The sequence below is a fragment of the Corvus brachyrhynchos genome, unplaced genomic scaffold (assembly GCF_000691975.1).
Source record: "Corvus brachyrhynchos isolate BGI_N302 unplaced genomic scaffold, ASM69197v1 scaffold60, whole genome shotgun sequence".
NCBI lineage: Eukaryota > Metazoa > Chordata > Aves > Passeriformes > Corvidae > Corvus > Corvus brachyrhynchos.
Window position 1 is genome coordinate 303,304 of NW_008236767.1, and position 22,508 is coordinate 325,811.

Sequence of the window (22,508 nt, forward strand, 5' to 3'; positions counted from 1 at the left end):
CCACTGCTAAGTATGAGGTTTAAATTAGCACAAAGCAAGCAGCTGGAATAAAAGCAAACAGACATTCTCAAAAAAACTCACAAAAGCTTCAGTAATTACTCTAAATTATTCAAAATTAAAAATAGCACACTGCATATAGTTTAAGCCAAAAAAAAGAAAGTAATTTACACTTATGTCTGAAATATGTCAAGAATTACTCCTTGAAAGAGCAATATTCCGACGGGGATGCAAAGGAGCAAAAGAGAGGAAAAATGAAGTGAAACCAAAGCCAGAAAGCCACCTTCCTAGCACATTTACATGTCTTCCTTGAAAAGTCTGTATATATTGACCATAACCTACACTTCAAAGAAAATCAGTTTCAGAATACTTACTTCGCCTAAACGAGGATGTGTGAAATTATGCCACTCTGAGTAGGAGTATCTACACGTATCCATCATAGGCTGTCCTCCTCCTTCTTTAACTGATCCCAGAGTCTGATGTCCACCTCCCTTGACTGATTCCAAGGTATGCCCTCTTCCTTTTACCATTTCAAATGTTTGCTGCTCTCCTGTTTTTACTCCATACCCTCCTTGATCACATGTATTTTGTAGAGGAATTATATTGTGATCCTAAACAAAACAAAACAAAACAAAACAAAAAAACAGTAGTGAGGATATCTTTTCCTTGCTTCTTTTTTTTTCTTTTTAATTCAAAAGATGAAACGGCAATCAGATAGAGTCACAACTGAAAATTGAAAAGTCTCCATCTTGGCACTGTGATATTTTGAACAAAAGGCTATCCTTAGATCTTAGTGTATAAAGATCAATAAATCATCTTTGAAAAGGTTACTATGACAGAGTAGAGAAAAGAGAGGTTATCTCCATTTAAATACAAGGTGAGATCAAAAAACTACGGTTTTATCCCAGTGAAATGTATATAATCTATATACTAGTTTATAATGGCACATTATGCTTCACAGGCAACAAGAAATTTGACACTTGCCACCAAAAGATTTCTTGGTTTTCAACATGAAATATCATTTTTAAACTTATCTCCTCTTTTTGGGGAAGACAATGTCAGGGGGTGGAGTACAACAGAAAAGAGGTAGAGTCTAAAGAGCGAAGTTCTTGTGCATGAACGCAGTCCTGGACTGAACTATGTTCATGGCAGATGGAAAGAAGTTTAGATGCCAAAAGCAAGAAAAATTGCATAAACATGGACTGTTTATGAAATCAACTCCATTTGGGGTCATTTTTCAGGGGAAGGGCAGAAATTGCACATGCAATTTACAACAGCTATCTGCTAAATAAAAAAATCCTTCTCCAAGGAAAAATAACGTTTTGCCATAAACACATATTCAACACAAGCAAAACAATACATTTCCATCTAATCTCATTGTTAAAAATGACAGAAAATGTTATTAAAATGTTCACCTGAAACTTCCAACCAAATCCTTAAAATCTGGAAGAATTACAAGCCACCAGCCTAACGACTACAAGGTATGTTTAAATGTATATGGTGCAACCACCTGTGCCTAAAGTAAGATTTTTCAAATTCTTGTTAAATAGCAAAGTACATCTAATGACCCCTACATTGATTGCTTATTTCCTTTACCAAATCACTTACTTGCAGGTGGTCCTGTTCTCAAACTGCAATGCTACGGACATCTTAATTGCAAGTTTCTCCATTCAAACAAACAGACAACTTACCATCACTTCTTCTCCTGGAGCTTCTGTGTTTGAAATGATTAAATTGTGATTGGCACAATCATCAGTCACCTGCCGGTGCATTACCCCAGCACCACAGCAGCCACAAATTGTGATCAGGATTACTATGAAAAAGGAAGTAATACCATAAACTTTATGTCATAATGGGATCTACTTATATTAGATAATGAATTTTAAGGGCCTAAGCATCAACTATGGTTTCAAAAAGTAATTAATTTCCAAAAATGCCCATGCTCAGAGCTGTATATATTCACTTTTTTTTTCAACAGCATAGGGAGTATTCACTGCATTGTTGAATTATTTCATTTTTCTAAAGCACAACCTTTTTTCCCAAAAGAAACGCAAGAGTCCTTTATGAAACCACTGTGACTTACACAATTTCATAGTAATGAAAAATTTAGATCCAAATCCAGGTGAAAAATTGCATCTTACACCTACAATATGGTCGTACATAAGATATTTTTCATCTCTGAATATGCAGATGTCAAATTATAAGGAACTAATATGCAAGCTAAATGTCACAATATCAGAAACTTCTGCTTCACAGGAAAGGTCAGCAGAACCCTGGAAGACTTCCAGCACTAAGCTACAGAACAGTCTTATATAATCCCTTGTATTGATTTTATTCTTCTTAATAATACTGCTTTTTGCTGTCAGAGACTCACCCAGAAATGACTTGGAATAAAAGAATCATGTACAACTAATACCTCTCCTAAACAAATGACTAAACCTTTCATGCAGAGAACCATTGTTTTCTTCACTTTTTGTTAGCTTAAAAATAAAGAAGCCCATGAAGAACAGAACAGTTCTGCTTAACTGCCCACTGAGCAATCTGATCTCTGAACATATGAACTTCTGTGAAAATTGGCCAAGAGACACTTTCAAGCTAATTTAGCTTCTGTAGCATCAGCTGTCAGTGAGATCTGCATCAGTGATTCCAGCAGGTTGCCTCCTGATGCTGACAGATGGGAAGAAGACATCCATGACAGCACTGAGGATACACAGAATAAAACCTATCCACAGTCAAGTAAAGGATCTGTTTGCAAGTGCTGCAGTCAAGAGGCAGTGAAAAAGAGGTAGATGATATTTCACCAGTTCCTCTATTTCATGTTCCCACATCTGAAAATTCCACCTTCAGACTACATCCCAAATTTGGGTACTTGCCCTGTTGAGATAAAACATTGATCTAGCTAGCCTTCAAAACATGTCCAGTTCCCAGCGTTCTAGCTACTTAAGTAAGAAGAGCTAGCTGTGATTTAACAGGAGCAAAACATTTTAACTATTACCACAAAAAATGGGTAAGAAGGAAAGAAAAAAAACCCCAAACCTGAAGCCTGAAATAGTAACTACTATAGCATGTCTTCTGTGTTTATTAAGGATATTATTAGTCAGACTATATATGATTGTGGGAAAAAAAAAAAAAGACTTGGGTTTGCTTTTATATATCACCATCATTGTCTCACTGGTTAACAGCAATATTACCCTTCTCAGAATCTGCGAGGTTTTGGGCACCTCCAGTAGTACAACATACACTCAAGGTTTTGGTCTGTTGTGAACTATTCAACCCGCCCTTTAATGTTACTGCACCTCAGCTGGGGCAATCCTGGTTGCATATACAGACTGGGGAATGAGATACTGGAGAGCAGAGCTGCGGGAAGGGACCTGGGGGTCCTGGCCACTGGCAAGTTGAACATGAGTCAGCAGTGCCCTGGCAGCCAGGAGGGCCGGCCCTGTCCTGGGGGGCATCAGGCACAGCATGGCCAGCTGGACAAGGGAGGGGATTGTCCTGCACTGGGGCACTCTGCACTGGGGCAGCCTCACCTCGAGTGCTGGGGGCAGTTTTAGGTGCCAGAATACAAAAAAGACATTAAGCTCTTAAGAAACCATCCAAAGGAGGGCCATGAGGATGGTGAAGGGCCTTGAGGGGAAGCCATATGCATAGCGGCTGAGGTCACTTGGTTTGTTCAGCCTGGAGAAGAGGAGACTGAGGAGAGACCTCACTGCAGTCTACAGCTTCCTCACAAGGAGAAGCACAGGGGCAGGTACCAATCTCTTCACTCTCATCAGCAGTGACAGGACTCAAGGAAATGGCATTAAGCTCAGTCTGGGGAGATTTAGGTTGGATATGAGGAAAAGGTTCTTCACCCAGAGGGTGTTTGGACACTGGAACAGGCTCCCCAGGGAAGTAGTCACAGCAGCAAGCCTGACAGAATTCAAGAAGCGTTTAGACAATGCTCTCAGGCACATGGTGTTGTTCTTGGGGTGTCCTGTGCAGGGCCAGGATTTGGTCTAGATGATCCTGATGGGTCCCTTCCAACTCAGTATATTCAATGGTTCCATGATTATCTGGGCTCTTGTAAAATCCCTTGTGGAATCCCATGTCTCAGATACTCCATATTTTAATCCACAACACAAGAGAAATCACAAAATGCTCTGGGAAATTGATTTCAGCATTCCTAGAAACAGAAATGTTTCTAGAACTCACGAACTTTTTTGAAGTCTTTTGGTTCAAGTGCAAAATGCATCTCACACAAAATAAACAAATGAACAAAAATCTACACACAGTAACTACAGCACAAGATGAGACCAGGAACATGTGATACTGATAAAAATAGAACAGGTACATTAAGTCAGTGACAACAACTATATAACCTGCAAAATGAAAAATGTTCGAAGCAAGTTTGAATGAGGTTCTCTCAGCTAATTTTATAGCTAAGTGAATTGCACTTTGTGTTTAAAAAGAAGTGTACTTACGCAGCAATAATAATGATCCTAAGATCATTGCAAGGATGGCCCAGAGACCAAGGGTAACATTTCCACCAGAAAGCTGACGAGTTCTGCCGTCGCATTCAGTTGGAGTAACACAATCGCAGAGGTTAACTCTTACAATGTTCTCGCCTATCTTTCCTCCATTATCAGTCACGCTTACAGGAATTTCATAAATTCCATATGGAGTATCACTCTTTGGTGAAAGATACCAAGAATTATCTGTAAAAAAAAAAAGACAAAACCAGATCTAGGGTCAACAAAACCTGCAACTCAGTTGTTACAAATGCGACCATAATCACAGTTTTCCCTTCTGTTACAGCTATACTGCTACCAGATCCACATAAATTAGCTTAAAGTTAGATTAAATGTGTTGATACAAAACTACAGCTTGAAAGGTTTTATACTTTCAGCAACTTTTAAATGTTAGAACTGAAAAAGCATACCTTATACAACCTCCTGAAAACACATGCTTTGAAACTCTGAAGTTGATTTAGTTCATTATAGGAAATGACACTACTTGGGCTTACTAGTAAAGACCATCAACTAAACTGACATTTATTAAAAAGATTTTTGGTAGCATGATTAGAATAATTATTTGTAAACTTAATTTATACCTCTTCTACTCTTTAGTTCTATGGCTGTATTCAGTGAGAATGACTATTTCCAGTGGGGAAAAAAATCCATTTAATCTGCTGCCCTGTTTAGAGGCAATGATTAATGACCGTATGCTTTAAGGGGGCAAAAGAAATAACTTGTGAAAAAATGTACAAGACTGACACTGATGTACATAATGGCTGTTTTATGATGAGCTATATGAAACAACATGTATCATCCAAAATGTGGGTTTCAATTTGCCTAACATAAAACCTGAAATTCGATGTCTTTGCTTTCAGACTTTTCCATCTTTTGCCTTTCTTTAGTGAACATATGATGGAGCACTTCAGAATCAGACCCTTTTCAACTAATTTATGTCACCATAGTAGCAACTGCATGTTGCTGCTCTTGTTGCCATCATCTGGTAACCACCAGGAAACCACCACCAGCTATAACTTTTTAAATCAACAAATTTTAGGAAACAGTGATTCCTTTGCTAATAAATTGTTCATCTACTTCTATAAAAATTATAAAAATAAAAAAGATATTAAAGGAGATAGTCAGGCTTTCTTTCACCCAGCTCAGCTTTACGAAAAGTGTGCTGGGTAATAGCAGTACTAACAAACTTCAAGAATTTTTTTTTGTCAGCCTATAATCAATTTTAGGTAAAGTTTCAGTTTTCCAGTTCTCCACCATAATAACAGACTAAGAAAAGTTCTGTTTTTCTTCGGAATACTAGCCATTTTATTCTTAAATAGTTTATGAATTATAAATCTATAGTTCCTTTTCCAGTTCCATATAAATTATGAATTTATAGTTCCCCTTTGATGCAATGCATTACATCGGGTTTTGTTCTTTCTCCTAATCTTCTTACATCGTAACTTCACACAGCAGCTGATTGCTGACCCAAGGATGCTGGGGACAGATTCTTAATTATGCTTTAAGAGACAGATATGGTATCTTTCCCCTTGCCTTTGGGATGCCAACAGTGCCATCTTCTCTATGGTTCCCTTACCACTAGAGGGGAACTAGAGGAACCACTAAAGACCATCAGTGAGCCCCATAGTAGCTCCACTGACTACACCAATTCCAAACAGAGATTCATCCAATCCATTCTTGCAGACCACGCAAGGGAAAGACAGCAAAGCCTCCTCTGGCAACCTGCAGCTGAGTGAGGAGGAGGAAGCTTTAACCTACCATCGTGTGGAGTTAACTTCCACATGGAAGCCAGGTTTCGGTCAGTTATGCGATACACAAAGGGTGCGCTGTAAGGAGCCTCATCTCCATCCTGTGCCGTGAGGCAGATTGGTTTTCTGTCTCTGCACATGATATAGTCCGTTTGAGTGATTCGTGGGAAGTTCTTGTTGCCAGGCACAATGCAAACCTGAATTGTTCCAGTGCCGGTTTTACCATCTAAGAGATAAAATAACTAGGTTTAGCACTTACTTCTAACATTCACATACTGCTTTCTAGTCCAAACTTTCACAATTAAATATCATCAACTGTAATACCCATGTTTAGAAGTAAGGTGGAAAGCAACTGCTGATTTAGCCAGAGAGAGAGGGAGTTCTTACAGCCCTCTCTTGGCTGCTTCTTTTTGCTTGGCTGGTTGCAGATGCATCAGCAGCTCCCACATCTCCATGTTCTGCGTGTGCAGACTGTATTTTGTTGAGCAGGTGGGTCTGTGTGGGAACACATACTACTCTAACAGAAGGATAAGAGGAGAAAGAGCTCATAAGCCAGGAGTAAAGGACGCTAAGACAAAGAGAGACAAAAGGAGAAAGTAAAGATTTCCAGCTTTTTAACTTCAGGAAGGAGAAAATTAATTATACTTTCCCTACCTTCACCTCCCCTGGGAACACAATCACTAAGGAAACAGGAGACTTCTTTCTGTCCTCTACCCTCTAAGTCACCAGGCATTCATTAGTGGCATACACTATGCCACCAGTCTACATGCAAGAAGTGAATGAACTCTTCCTCCTAATTACAGTTTTTCCAATACACAATTGGTCAGTGCTTGTATATGCATCCCAGTGAAATTACATCAAGTCTACTTTTTAATCCTTTCTCTAGAAACAGTTGATTGCAGATGCCTTTATCACGTTTACTTCATAGACAACAGAAGTTCTACGCAATTTAGATTTGTATTATTTACATTTAACTTTAATATGCAGACTTGGACAGAGTTAGAATTTTTTGCTGCAAGGTCAACAACTTGTTTGCAAAAAGTCCTCTCTACTTTCTCTGTTGTCTAGCTCATGGATGCCAGGAGATACCATTTAATAAAGAACAGTCAAGAAATAGAAGAAATATAATCCAAAGGAAAATCTCTCATTTTAAAATTACTGAAGGATTTTAAATAGGGCAGATAACTTCTCAAAACAGGGATCTTGCCTGATTTCTGAAGGCTCTCCCTGCTAAATAATATTCTCTAAGCATTTGACAGAGCTATCACAAAGACAAGACAATGGACTAGGTGGGCCACTGGTCTGAACCACTACAGTTGTCCCACTAAGTTTGCACATAAACATCTGTTATAGACCACAGAAAATGCCAACATTAAGTACTCACTTCTGTCTATTGCGAGGACTGTGATATTGCATTGACCTCGTCTCATTTCTCCTATGTCTCGGTCCAAGACCCTAACAGTTCTGACTTCACCTGATCTGTCGTCTATGTTGATCCAGTTACACTGGCCAGGTGGTATCCGGTATCTGTGAAGAATAATTTGTCTTGTTAAGGATCCCAAATGTAGCACACGTGTATGTACACACACACATATTTAGATACATGTATTCATATACACTGATGGGTGTGCAGGTGCACACGCATACATACAGCCTCAACAACTATTTCCCCTTTCCCTTATCCCACCCATGCTGTACTCCAAAATAACCCAGTAGGTAAGGTTGTTTCATACCTTATGCCCTCACTATTTCCAGTTTCTGGATCTTCTGCCACATATCTCCCAATAGCTGTCCCAATATCTTCGCATTCTTTAACGTCCAAGCGCAACAGACAGGGTTTAAACACCGGTCCCTCATCCACATCCAGGACATGCACGGTGACAGAGCAGGTGCTCTGGGAAAGTTGCTGTGAATGGGGAGCCAGCAGGTAGGGTGCCTCATTGTTGACTCCAATCACCAGGACCCTTTGCTTGGCAGTTTCATAGTCCAGTCCCTGTAACAAAGGTGGAGTGTTGGTTTTTTTCCTTCAAACAGTACAAAACTTAACATTGTTTTCCCCACGCCATTATTACAGCTGAAACTGTACCACATTTATTTACAAAAGAAGCCAGCTATCCTCAAATATCCACCTTGAGACAGAGTAAAAGGACATGATTTTAAAAAAAAAAAGTTGAGTTTCAAGCTAGTCAAAGAAAAGGGCCTGAGAAAATACCCCTAACAAGACAAGCAGTACCACTGCAAAATTTTGGATAAATAGTCCGAAAATTAATTACTAAAAGACCAGAAAGCAATTAAATGTTGTGGAAGATTTTCTTCTTCCATATTTAGTTGGCCATTATTTTAGCTTGCATGTATTTCCTTTCCACCACTAACCAATCACACTTCTTTCTAGTAGCTACAAATCCACCTGAGAATTTAAGGAGCTGGCACTAAGTAGCTACCATTTATTCTTGAGACACCTTCTCCAAAGTCATCATTTGCCTTTAATAGAGCTAATTTTATCCTAAAGTCATAATATTCTCTAGTCTACTACAGCGTTACAATAAATGTAAGAAATTTCAACTGTGTTCATATACCAGGGACAGAGCTTTAGAAAAAATTCTAATGATTACAAGTAACAAAAAACCCACAATAATGTAAATAATAAAAAAATTACTGGCCTCTCTATCTCTACAATTTCAAATTTTAATATTAATCTTTTCTGCTCCTTAGAAGTTACCTTTTATGGCAGTTTTAACAGGTAATGAAAAAGAGGCATGAAGAGGCAAAGGGATGTGCTAGAGTACAATGCAATTGGCATTTTACCTCATATCTGCAAAGCACTTATAACAATGAACAAAACTGACCCAAAATCTTATATGTATATGGACTTCCTCACATGCCAGAAAAGTAAACCTGAAGTCAGGACACTGCAAAATAAAACCTGGAGAGCTTTTTGCTGAAATAGTGAGTTTATTTAACTCCCTTATTTAACTCCCTGAGAGAACAAGACTGGAGAAGGTGCTCAACCTTTCCCTGCTTTGCCACTCTCTTATTTCTGTTAAAAACCATGAAGCATTCCTTAGTTACATCTCTAAGTCTAAACAACTCCAGCTGTGGAACCAGGCAAAAGCATCAAGCTCTTCTGAAATTTTAAACCAAATTCTTTGGATTCCAAGCACACAAAATTGAGGAACAGTCTGGAAGATGAATTATGTGTGTTATGTGCCACACACAAGCCTCAACCGCTGTGCCTAATGCAATCTGCTCTTCAAGAGAGTTCAGGTCAGAAGAAAGTCTGATGAGCCTGAGTTATAGATATTCTTTGAATAAAAATAATTCCTAGATTGTTGGTATTAAACCCAAAACTTGAAAATCCATAAATTTTCCTCTAGCCCTTCAATTTTTACTTACCTTAACAACACACAGTATTCCTTCATTTGTGTTTTTGTCTGTTGTAATTTCAAAGGCGTGGTCATCATTTCCTCTTATAATTTCATATACTGCTCCTGAGCCAGGTGAACCAGGTTCATCAAGATCAACAACAGAGACTCTCAGTATTTCTACACTCACTCTGTTTTCCTCCACTCGTGTTTCATACTTGGAGTACACAAAAAAAAAAAAAAAAATTAAATCAGAGAATACTGTTGCATGAGGCAGGACTAGAAGAACACCATATTTAAATAAGACTACTTCAACCTAAGGGGTCAATTTACCAAACTGCTGTATTGATTTATTTTGTTGATTTGTTTCCATAAATTAGTATATTTTTCCCACTCCTTCCTTATACCCTGCATCAAATAGTAAACCTTTCCTGACAGCACAGTTGAAATACCAGCTTCTTCATACACTCAAACTATCACTGACATAATTAATTCTAGAATTCTCCTTCCAGGAAAGGTAAATTAGCACAGTTTCCCTCAGTTACATCAGCTATAGATTCTAATTTGCATACAACATGATCAAGCTGAGAATTAGAAAAGGCATTGGGCTAAATTAAAAAATATATAAATTAACAAACCAACAAGAACTTGAAGAAAAGCCAAGAAGGATTAAATACATCTCTACTCAGATGGCAAAAGATAAAAGGATTTTTTGTATTTTTTTATCTTTTTAAAGAGCTGTGTTATTCTCTACAAGCCGAAGAAGAGCAGATAAGAGTGATTCTCAATTAATATTGCTGATGATATTCTACAGTAGTGAACAGAAAGGGTAAACTACATGTAATCCTTATGAATAATGAATTATTTTTTCATACATTTTGTATTACAAAATCTCCTGTAGTTTATGAGATGTGTACACTGTTATTGAGACATACTCTTTGCCCTGAATCATATACATGGCTGGAATAAGCAAAGACATTTATATTGGCATTAACTGTCTCAGGGCATTAGATTTCATATTTGAGGGACTGTCCATCAGGAAATTAGAAAGGGGATGAAAATACTTTTTTTTTTTTGACCTTCATAAAGACATTTTACTTATGCAGACTTACTTGTAACTGTTTAAAGGATGGTGCATTGTCATTTGTATCTTCAATTTTGACGACAACTGTTCCTGTAGTGCACAAACCAAAAGGCTGACCTGCCATATCTCTCACTTCAACTAACAAAGTGTAACTGGGTACGAGCTAAAAAGAAGAATAAAAGCATAGAGAAGTTTGTCATACTCACTTTTTAAATTGCATAGTTACACAGAGGAGTAGAACTAAATGTTTCACTCCTGTTGCACAACATTGCTCTAAATTCAGTGCTCCTCACAAAATGAGACAATTTGCTCTGGGGCTTTTTTCACTATAGCTCAAAAGGAAAAGCAGCAAAATATTTTTCCGTGGCTAAGCAGCGCTGAGCTCAACACCTGTTAGTAACGTGCATGCTATATCTTGTATCAAAGAAAGCTTCTCACAACATCAGCACTATTTTCCAAAAACCTGAAGTTTTGGAAGATACAGACGACACACTTTCAGCTGTTATTTGTCTGGCCTTTGGAGCAACAGAGTATTCCCTTAGGTTGCCAGCAGGTGAAGTGTTTCGATGCACGTCTCTTATTTCACTGAGGATGAATGAAAACTGTGCTGCGACCAGCCTCTGTCTGGGCAATACAGGATAAGGCAATGCCTGCCATTTCTCAGTCTGGCACTGAATGAGTCAATGTCCTTATCAGTTCCAAGGGGCTCCCTGATAAGCAGACCACTTAAATCCCTGACTTGAGCCAGAACAGCAGAAAGCTTTTTTTTAATGTGAACAACCAAGGGGAAGAAAAGTGTGGGTGGAGGGGAGGGAACACAAGACAGTACAGAGGGATTAGGCATAAAAAGAGTAAGTCTGTAAATCAAGACAATAACTCCAGTTCTGAATGCCTGGAAGTAGCATTCAGTTTCTCTGGTACAGGAAAGAAATCTCATGTTGTATTTCATAAGTTTATCTTTAAAAGATAGGCAGTGGACTAGTTTTTCAATCCTTTCTTCTTCACTGTGACAACTTCCTTAGTAGTCACAGTGACACTCACAATCACTGCAATTTGCTCTGGCTAAAAAAGTTGAGCACTGTATCTGCATGTGCAATATTTTGCAACATTCTGTTTTATGTGGACTTTCAGCCATGAAATAATGTAAGTATGCCATAATATAACTCCTTCAATCTTCAGAAAAGATGTGCCTGTAGCAATGTTTTCTAGAATGACTGTCTTATGCTAGAATTATTATTTTGAATTACACGTGCCTGTCATTTTTCTTCTAGCATAAACTATCTCTCACATGACATTCTTTCAAAAAAAAGAAATCTTGTATCTTATTTGCTTGAAAGCTAGCTGCTAAAAATAAATGGGTGGCACTTTATTTTTAAGAAATGGTATATTACTGTTTAGGTTTCAACTATTGGAGATATTTCTAGGCAATAAGGGATGATTGACTACTTCCAGAGAACCTGGTTCATCTTCTCTGTGAAGAAGCAAGAAGCACTGCAAATCAATCTTAATTAGGAGGAAAAAGTAGCTTATGGGACTCCTGAACACAGAAAGAATAAAAAAGTCATAGGTTGAACAGCTGAGCAGTAGGAAGTTCTCTGCCAAGGTTAGCTAGAATATGGTAATCTATGCAGAAACTCTCTGGACTAATTACAGGTCTCTGAAAAGCTTCAGAAGGTCCTTAGAGACATTAACAAAAAATGGGTAACAGAAGCTACGTCTGGTGATTTCCATGCCAGCATTTCACAAAATCATAGGAGGGCTTGGGTTGGAAGGGACTCTAAAGATCATTTAGTTCCAACCTGCCAATGCCATGAGATTCCACCCTATGAGCTTCCATCCACTAGCTCAGTTTTCTCAGGGCTCTGTACAAACTGGCCTTGAACACCTCCAGGGATGGGGCATCCACAACCTCTCTGGGCAACCTGTTCCAGTGCCTCACTAGCCTCTGAGTAAAGAATTTCTTCCCAACATCTAACCTAAATATCTCCTCTGTTAGTTTAAAACCACTTCATGTTGTCTTATCACTATCTGCCCATGCAAAAAAAGTCACTCTCCTTTTTTATAAGCCCCTTTCAAGAACTAAAATACTGTAATGAGTCTTCTCTTCCCTAGGCTGAACAACTCTCTCAGCCTGTCTTGACAGAAGAGGTGCTCCAACTTTTGGATTTGAACTTCTTCACATCCCTCCTCTGGACCTACTCTAACAAGTCCATGCCCTTCCTGTGCTGAGGAGCCCAGAGCTGGATGCAGCCCTGCAGGTGGGGTCTCACAAGAGCTTAAGAAGCTATCTGTGTGCACTAGATGACAGCTGAGAATGTTCCAGGAAAGATCACCTCTCTGTCCAGCTGTGGCAGTAATACAGAGATGACACCAGTGTCACCATGTAAAGAAAACGCTGGGGTAATTGGTGGGGTTTGTGACACAATGCGGTATTTCAACGTGGTATGCAGAGTATAAGGCTCATCTCTGTCCTCTGCAATCACTTTTCCAACAACAACACCTGTGAACACAACACAGCAATTTTTAGTTCCAGAAAAATCTGCAAATAGTAAAAAATTATTTGAGTGGGTATTTCTGTTTTAAACATGTGAAAATAGCTATTTGATCATTTAGCTCTAAATGAAAATGGTATCTAAAGCACAATAAATAGCAGCAAAAATAAAGTAATGGTGTAAAATTATCTATTTCGTCATCTGGGCTTTTTTTTTTCATTCTTAGACAAAGTTGTGATTATTGCAGCTGTCAAAAAAGAATAATCAAAAGAAATAATGGAAGTTTTTATTTCAATTAATGTTTTTGACATTGACTTCCAATTAAGCATCTCAAACACAGCTGAAAAGCTCTTGTCAGGGGGCTGGAGCTTTCTGACATGGGTCAAACTGCACTACCACCTCACACAGCAATGCTCTACCACACCCCATAGCCCCAGTGGGTTTGGAACTTCTCTTTAAATCAATAGCTCACACAGTAAGAAGTACAGCAGTTTGGAGAATGAAATGCAAGTGGGTTTTGGGGATAATGGGGAAGACACCTCGCTTCCTTTTTTGTGAAGCAAATCAGACTTTCCCCACTCTATGATCCTGGCCTAGGAGATGAATGGGGAATGGGAAACCGTGGCTCTTGCATTCCTTATTTTCTGGGGTCCATCATTCTCCTGGCTTTTGTTGTTTGTTACACAGCACAGGAAGAAACAGGCAAATCCCAGCCTTTTACACGTATGGGCAAAAGCAAAACTTTCTCCAACCCTGCCCTCTCCCAGGAAAAGTCCCACCTTAGTTCGTTAGCTTGGACATACACTGTAAGCTTAACCACAGGAATTTTACACCTTAGAAAATCACCTTTTTAATTGTTTAAGAGACTTTTAAAAACATTTTATAGAAACAGATGTTTTTTGGATAAGTAACATTCTTAAATTTTTCAAATCATTTTAGGTACACTGAATCACAGTTTTTAAAACCTTCTTCTAACAACACTTTTCACTATGACTGAGATGACAATTTGGAATTTCTAATCATTAAGAAATCTTCAGCTGCTCTTTGCAAATTCAGCCTTTGCTGTAACATAATACTCCCCAGGAAATCCCACTGAAATGTCTTAAAAGGCGGGATTACATCTAGTCATACTGATATGTAACTGAGTTGAGTAGTGGTAAGTGTGTTCAGTGATTTAAAACAACTCTTACCAGGTTTGGAATTTTCAGGGACACAAAATTCAAAAAGGTCTTGTGTAAAATATGGAGCATTATCATTATCATCCTCTATCCTGATTGTATGCACAAGTGGTACTTCCGGTGAATAACCATCTGGAGTGGTTGCAAAGCAAATGATCTGTAAGAAAAATTCAGTGCTTAAGAAACATGCAGTATTATTACAGTTTTAGTTCAATGGAGGAGTCAATAAAATGAAATGAAATATAGTGTGCAAAGCTCATCCTTCTCAAGAACACGCTCTTCAGGCACATGGAAGGGGATGTGACTGGTATCTTAGAGTGAAAGCAAAACAAAACCTTTGAATGCTTTCCAATCTTTCCCCCTTCCATTCTTCACACACTACAAGTATTTTAACCACTTTCTCCCTGACCCCTCCTCCAACTCTATCACTTTTTCCAAGTTTCTTGAACACATTTTATTTCAGGTGTTTACAAGGCAACCTCAATTACCAAAATTTAGATGTTATTTACAACAAAACAAGAGTAAGAGCAAAACTATTTGCCCATTGTAACATAATCTAATAAAATGCAGCAATAGGTACTGAAAATTACCTATTTGGAAGCTGTTTCTACTAATTGCCTTCTTACACTTCTCAGCCAGTAGAGAGAGCAGTGTACCTTGTTAACAGAACTGAACAGCGTGACTCAGAAAACCACAGCTGTCTAGAGTTTACCTTTATTTTGTTTTTCTGCAGATATTTTAAACATTCCCTGAAAAATTCTTCCTAGAAGTGATGCAAATCCAATAGCTCACTATATTTATGCTGCAATTAGAGATTAAGCAGTGAAAAGCAAAACTCAAGATCCAAGTGACCAGCTATTTATTTACTTGCTACTGATTTTATCTCTTCAACACCAAGGATATCACTCATGTGATTCCAGATCTTGTTTTCTGCCATTTCCCCTGCAACCCAACTGTCAAATAGTCAAATATATGCAACAGATTAAGGAAAATATATATATTTAATTATATTTACACAACATAGGCCTGTACCTGAAAACTTGGATACTGTTCACGGTCTACCGCACGAGTAGCAAAGATATTTCCAGTTTCTCTTTCTATGTAAAACAAACCCTTTGGATCTTGATCAATTCCTGGTCCAGTTGCAGAATAATAAATTGTGTAGTTCTGAGCTGTATCTGATTGGACCTATAAGAAGACATTTTTAAGCCCAAGGAAAAACAGTAACAGCATCTCAATACATTTCCCCCTTTTCATGATCATATTTAGCACAAACAAAAACTTCTGAAACAAAAAAACAAACTTGATTTACAGTTCACAGAATAGGAGAACAGCCTGCCATGTGACTGCCTTCCTTTATAATGCGTGTACATGAGAAGGGGAGTTAATTCAAACTCATAAATATCTAGAACTATTGAATTAGAGAAATGGCAGTATGTAAGAAACAAAAATTGAAATCAAATCTCTCTAGAATACTTCACACACGAGGCATATTCAGATACAGAGGGCTTATTTCTGAAGCTGTTCAAGAGACTTCAGTTTTAGTGCATTCACTGAGAACATGGTTTGCACATAAAGAAGAAAAAAGTGAAGGAAGGAAAGGAGGAAGAAAGACCACATAGTCCAAGAGATATGCCAATTCAGATAGCATCTGCATGTCATTACAAGCACCAAGGAGGCAACATTAGACTTATCTATTTATAAACACTCTTCTCTCAAAATACTTTCCTTATTTACTGGATGTCAGAAGTTAGGAGGGTAAGATTAGTAGAAGAATGATTGCTCTACACAGACTCTGTTATTACACTTGTCTCTACACATCTGCTACCAGGCACTCTGTAATCTAGTGAAGGCTAGATGGATCTATGATAACTTTAGTTCTTGCATTTCTCTTTCACGCCTACTTGTTTTCTTCCAGTAAGTACTTTTCTGAACAACACAGGCCATACTCAGTCTTCAAGGCTGAAGGTACACACCTTGAGCTCCAGAAAGGATGTAGACAAGCAGGCAAAATTTACCCCAGCCTGTGTTTACAAAACCTTTTTCTAGGCAATGTTTAGTGGAGGGTTGTTTGCTGCTGCTTTTCTTTTAATTACACAGACAGATTTCCAGGCCAAAGAGCTCTCTTTGATAGTAAGTCTCTCTCCTTTTTTCAACTTTTGCACAATTCCATTTCACTCCAACAACTAAGATTGCAAGTTATTTCAGGCACAAGATCATGAAATATACAATGAACAGGACAGAACAAGATGAAAATCATCATAAAAGTCACATACAAAACTAGCATGGGTCATAAAATTAAGGTTCATACAAAATGTACCTGCTGTATTTGCAGTGGGAAAGGTCCCAGTGAGTTCTCTATCATGACAGATGGAATAGGGCCCCACCTTCTTTTGGTTCTCTTGAGAACTGTATCTCTAGCATGCCTGGTCTTTGGTGTCTGGGACGAGAAGATAAAAAGACAGATGAGAATACATCCATATATTCTTAACTGCATATATTTTTGCTTAACTGCCATCCTGCATTTCCATCTTTTTCCCTCCATTCCAGTCTTCCTACTGACAATTTGTTTTTCCAAGGTCTTCATTTCTGATTATATCTGTGATAATATTCCAAGCTTTTTCATTTCTTGTAATACTTTGCATGAATAATATCTGGTTTAATTCCTCAAACGTGGCTTTTAAGATTCTTGACATTCCTGATTATGCTACTTGCTAGCATCTCCCATTTGAGAAAGGAAATCTGCTGACTAAAGGAACACAGTAATCAATGATTGCTAAATAAAAATACACTCTCCACCAGTATTTTGCCTGATTATTTGAATTCTAAAATTCAACTACAGATACTCGGCATGAAGCTGTACTCTGTGAAAAAGTATTTCAAATAAGTAAGGTATCTTGAAATAGAACTTAACCTTTTTTTCTTCTTCCACCAAGCTAACGTGTATTTTCTTTTGAACTTGTTCTTGAATGTCCTTAAGTAATATGGTAAAAGTCTTTTTCTCAGCAGACAGAGAAAGAGCAGACGTTGTATACACAGAACCATCTTCTAGAACCTTGAAGTTACCATCACTGGAACTGATAAACTCTGCAGACTGAAGGCATTCTTTCAGATCAACTGTAAGAAAAAATATTCAGACAATAACTCAAACAGCAAAAACCCAATATCCCTCACAAAACGAAAGAAACCCATGCCCCAAGTAAAAATTATATTTATTGACACATAGTCTTCAAAAGCTTGTCATTCAGTATTTAAGCATCACACAGATTTTAAAACCTATTTATGCACTCAGATCCAACCCAGTTTTCATTAATTTCCACTCTTGTTCATTAGTGTTTCCTAAAGGACATGGCTGCTTTGTGGATATTGCTCACAAAACACTATGAAACTGGTAAAACTAGAGAAGCATCAGAGATGAAATTATGTACATTAAATGCAAAAAACATTGCAGACATGCCCATTATTGGACCAGTAGCTATTACATTTGCCTCGTGCTCCATGCCCTACAATATCAGTGAAGACGATTAATTAATGCAAATGCCCAATGGTGATATTACATCTTGGAAGTTTTGCCCTCAGGAGGAAAGCACTGACTGGTACTATGTGATTTAATAGGCTTTGGAGGACAAAGGCCTTTAAATTATGAGGCAGACAGATGGGAGAGATAAAGACTAACTCTAGAACAAACAATTAGCAATTTTTTAATATGTATGTGATAGAGTCCCATATAGGTAATTTCAGCATACTTCCCAGGTATTTTTCATTGCATTTGCTATCACTTGTGGCTAAAATAGATTTTTTGTACTTCAGTGAACTCAGTTCACCAGCAAGTAGTTTAGCACTACAGCTGGAGAAAAAGCAAAATCAGGATATAACCACAGCCCTAACCAAGAATGATTTGGTACCCTGAAAAGGATGGAAGTCAGAGACTCAAACTCCAGACAAATGATCATTGCAGAGTACAAGACGTGTGTCACATTCTCAAAATGAAAACTTTGCAGTACTCTTTCAATGGTATCATAGCGGGTGGAACACTGCTGTATGAAAGCTGTTTGCAAAATTCACAAGGATTCAGAATTTCATCCTGTATATGAAGATGACATTTTCAATAAATTACATTTCATTTTGCCTTCAAAACTGCAAGAACAAGTGGGAAGCATAATTTTAAATACGTGATTTCTTCTTCCTCTTGAGTCTGTCCTTTAAACGCACAAATAAAGATTTCCCAGACTTTCTATGGTACTGCAGCAGTGACTCCCATCCTCTTTCATCTGTACAGTGCAAATGGAGTATTGAAGAGAATATCATAGCCTCACCTAAATGTACCTTACACTGCTATTACAGCACTTCATTTCCAAAAATACCAGGCTGGAGATTTTGTTTCTGGTGGTTATATGAGTCAACACTACGCTCAGTTAGCTATAGCTTTGTGGGATTTTTTTTCTTTAAAAACTCTGGTATAAGATATAAAAAACCCTTACAGTAGCCAGGAAAATCCTGACTAACTTCACTGTCAAGGTATGGTCCTTGTATCAATGCAAAATATTTCTCCATAAATGCTTAAGTAATGTCATTTGAGCTATAATGATTGTGTTAAAAGTTTTGGGGGGAAAAGAAGTTTAAGTTCCATGTTATGCAATTTCTTTCACAGCACTGCAGTAACATGAAGTTTTATTTTTATAAATTAAGTTTATTTACATACGGAAATGCTGAAGTCTACGAAAACTCACACAGCTGTAGCAGCCTTCATTTTAAAATTTAAAAGTAAGGTCAATTATTTCCATTATAAAGCTAGATTTTCTGAGCAATTGTGATGAACTACCAATTCACTTTATTTGTTCCTTCTATAGAAATGTGGATTAGGACTGCAGACTTGGAGCATATTCCCCTGTTGTCGGAGGACTCACAAAGGGCACCTCTAAATCCTCAAACTCAGTCTCAAGCAGCACAGAATCCTTTAGCGCCTCCTATGCCACACCTTTCAAAGCTGCCTTTGAAAGACTGGTCTGAAAAAAAAAGGTGTGGGGTGTTTTTTGGTCTCTCCCATTCCTCCCAGTCACCTGCAAGCTGCCCTAAACTGAGACAGACTGTCCAGTCAGATGGGAGCACTCTCCCAAACAGAATGTGCATGCAGGATACCTCTGCAACACAGCCCCTCGTATGCCCTGAATGCCCCAGCACTGCTGAGCTGGGTTCCACAGAGCAGCAGCCTCTTGGTGCCTGATAAAGTGGGCTTTGTCTTCTTTTTTTCATCTTTTCAATTGTCCACATGACTTTCTTCTTCATATGACCATGGGTTATGGGTGCAGTTGGGAATATCAAACATTTATTTAAATGGTAAGCCTCAGACTCCAAATTTTGAAAATATTAAATTCTGCCATTTTAGTTTTAAATACTGTACCCTGACAATAGCTCTTTATGCAAAAGTCAAATGGATGCATGGAGCCGGTGTTCAAATCCGTAACAAACACAGGGCGTATCCTTCATAAAAAGGCTGATCCAGCTGTTTAGCTGGCTGTCCAGTCATCCATCCATTCCATAAAAAAAGTCTCCTCCACTGGTAATAGCATCTCCAGCAAAGGTGCAATGTTGTGTTGTTAAGCTGGGAATCTCATAGTTTCTCACCTCTGCCAACTAACGTGTCAGCCTCTAGTTCAGAAGGAACATGAAAAATTACTTTCTTGCAAGCTTCACAGCACAAACTCAGCACCTAGAAAACAAATGAAGAAATCAGGAAAAAACCCCACATAATTACACGGTATTTTGAACTAGACACTGATGCTGACTTTGGTTTGTTTGTTTGTTACGACAAGCGAGTGAAACAGCACAGAAAGCACTCCTCCCTAAAAATTCAGGTACTGTGCAGCACAGCACAGAAAGTTTTAAACTGGAAACAAGATCTGACTACTGCTCCTGGATTTGTCCATGGCTCATGTTTTGTTTTTTTCTAAAATCACTGCACCACTGACATTAACGGCAAGAGTTCTCTTTGACTAGAAGATTTTGCCCACACTACTATTTCAGGAGAGAAAAGATAAAATACAGCTTCGCTGTGCACTCCCTCCAACAGCATTCCTGGCCAATTTAGATCCAAGGTCTCTAAATATTAAGGTTTAATTCATCAACACTCAGTTTGGTAGAACTGTGGTGATGCTAAACATTAAAGGGACAAGTGTCTCATTAAAACCACATGATGACACTTGCACTAATATATATCACTTTGCATCTCCAAAGTGCATTCTCAACAAACTAATTAAATCTAGCCTCAGCAATTAGATATGACACAAATAAAATGTCATGTATTGCAGTCCACTCCCATATAACCAGTTACAAAATAGGTCCTCCTAAAAATTCAAATGAGTAGTAGATAACCAGACTTCTTTCTAAAATGAATCACATACAAAGATTTTCCTCAGCATAGAGCAAATGAATCCTGATCTCAGATTATGTGTGTGCTTTTGCCTAGTTTCTATCTCTAGGTTTAAAATTGTAATCCAAAAATCACACAGACAATTAAACAAAGATGTAGAAAAATGTAAATAAATCTATCCACCCTTTTATGTGCATTTACTCTTTCAGGATGAAAGTCCAGCAAAAATGGAAAAGCACTTTTATTTTGCACATACCTTTAGAATTAAAGGTATAAAGGAGTAAATAGTTAATGGAAATCCTGAAAATTACTTGTGATGCTTATTAAGAAAATATTTAAATAAAAATACTTTAAACTCTTAAAGACATTAGGACCCTTCATAAAAAAAAATGCAGTGTCTGCACCATAAAAGCTCTTCATATAGTTCCTTATATATATACAGAGATATAAAAATATGCATATATACAAATAATTTAAATATCCCTTCTTATGTATTAGTAGGCTTTCCATATTAACACACACTTAATCAAACACTCTCTCCTGAAAGACCTTGCACTATTTTTTAAGTTATTGAAATCGCAACATCTTTTTACACTGTTCTGAAATATTTTAAGAATCAATAACATCTAATTTTTAAATAGTAATGCCAAGCTCAGTCTGCTGTCAGTAGAAAGAACGACTGAGGAATTAAACAAAAGTAATTGATAGTTATTCATGGGCATCAAGACATAAGGAAACATCAGGTAAAAATAAGATGTGATGTCTTTTCACTTTACGCAAAGAAGACACCTCAGGATTTTTTTTCTTTGGGTATTGTTTTTTTCTGCTTGACAGAAAAATTTTTTTATTTTTTATTTTTTTCATTAAATGTAAGAGTAAAGTTGCTTGCATTTTTTTGGGTTTTACTTGAATATCCTTGCAAAGGCAGGTACACAGTATCTGAAATAGTAACATTAAAATGTGCATATATAATTAATATTAAAATAATAAATTCACTTCTTCAACACTATCAAGTATTTTTCTTTCACAGGCTCAAACGATCATCTGCCCTCTTTTTGTGAATGCAATGATAAGAGGGAGAGAAGGGGGTAGGAAACAAAAGACAAATCACTTTTACTCATCTACTATAAATTAAAATAAAATTTGAGAGAGAACTCCCCTGCTCTCCCCGGCAAAGACCTTTCTGGAGCTGATAATTATGTACAAATACAATAAACTGAAGGCAAAGGAAATCGCTGAAAAGTGTTCCATGCACAACTAATTCTTTCAAAGGAGCTCAACACGCTGTGGCACAATCCTTCCCACGGCAAAGGGACAACCAGGTGAGAAGCAGAGGGGGGAGATTTAAATAAAAAGAACTGCGGTTTATTTTTTCTATGAATAACCAGCAGCAGCATCAGCGACCCGAGCGTGTGCCCGTCGCGTAACCTCACGGCAGGCTCCAAAAGGCACCCGACCACCCGTCCCAACGCGAGCTGCGCATCCCACTGCATTCCTCCTCGCGCCGAAGCCCCCCGAGGTGCATCCCGCGGCCGCGCAGCCTCCCTGCTGCTCTGCGCCCATCGCAAGGGCCCCGCCGAGGAGAAACCCGACTTGGAGTCAGGAGCCAGAGAGAGATCACCCGCTCGGAAGTCTCTCCGGTGCGTTGCGCACCCGCGCTGAAGCAGGAGCAGCGCGGAGGAAAGGCGCGGCCGGGTGCCTGAGCGGCCGGCCCGCTCCGCTGCGCTCCCCCCGGTGCGCACCCACTGATCCCACTGATCCCACTG

At 38.3% G+C, this 22,508-nt stretch overlaps 1 protein-coding gene across 1 annotated transcript in view; it reads right to left on the minus strand.

Moving 5' to 3' along the window:
- Nucleotides 1-22,508, minus strand: part of DSC1 (desmocollin 1) — a 28,268-nt gene that overhangs the window by 3,505 nt on the left and 2,255 nt on the right. Inside the window, exons 2-16 of the mRNA XM_008644953.2 lie at nt 22,128-22,505; nt 19,998-20,082; nt 17,287-17,489; nt 16,693-16,812; nt 15,405-15,560; nt 14,385-14,529; nt 13,036-13,202; nt 10,731-10,865; nt 9,650-9,835; nt 7,990-8,249; nt 7,641-7,783; nt 6,267-6,482; nt 4,461-4,694; nt 1,689-1,810; nt 372-608 (exon numbers count right to left, since the gene is read on the minus strand). Of these exons, the coding sequence (XP_008643175.1) occupies nt 372-608; nt 1,689-1,810; nt 4,461-4,694; nt 6,267-6,482; nt 7,641-7,783; nt 7,990-8,249; nt 9,650-9,835; nt 10,731-10,865; nt 13,036-13,202; nt 14,385-14,529; nt 15,405-15,560; nt 16,693-16,812; nt 17,287-17,489; nt 19,998-20,082; nt 22,128-22,505 (2,787 nt within the window). The remainder of the gene's footprint in view (nt 1-371; nt 609-1,688; nt 1,811-4,460; nt 4,695-6,266; nt 6,483-7,640; nt 7,784-7,989; nt 8,250-9,649; nt 9,836-10,730; nt 10,866-13,035; nt 13,203-14,384; nt 14,530-15,404; nt 15,561-16,692; nt 16,813-17,286; nt 17,490-19,997; nt 20,083-22,127; nt 22,506-22,508) is intronic.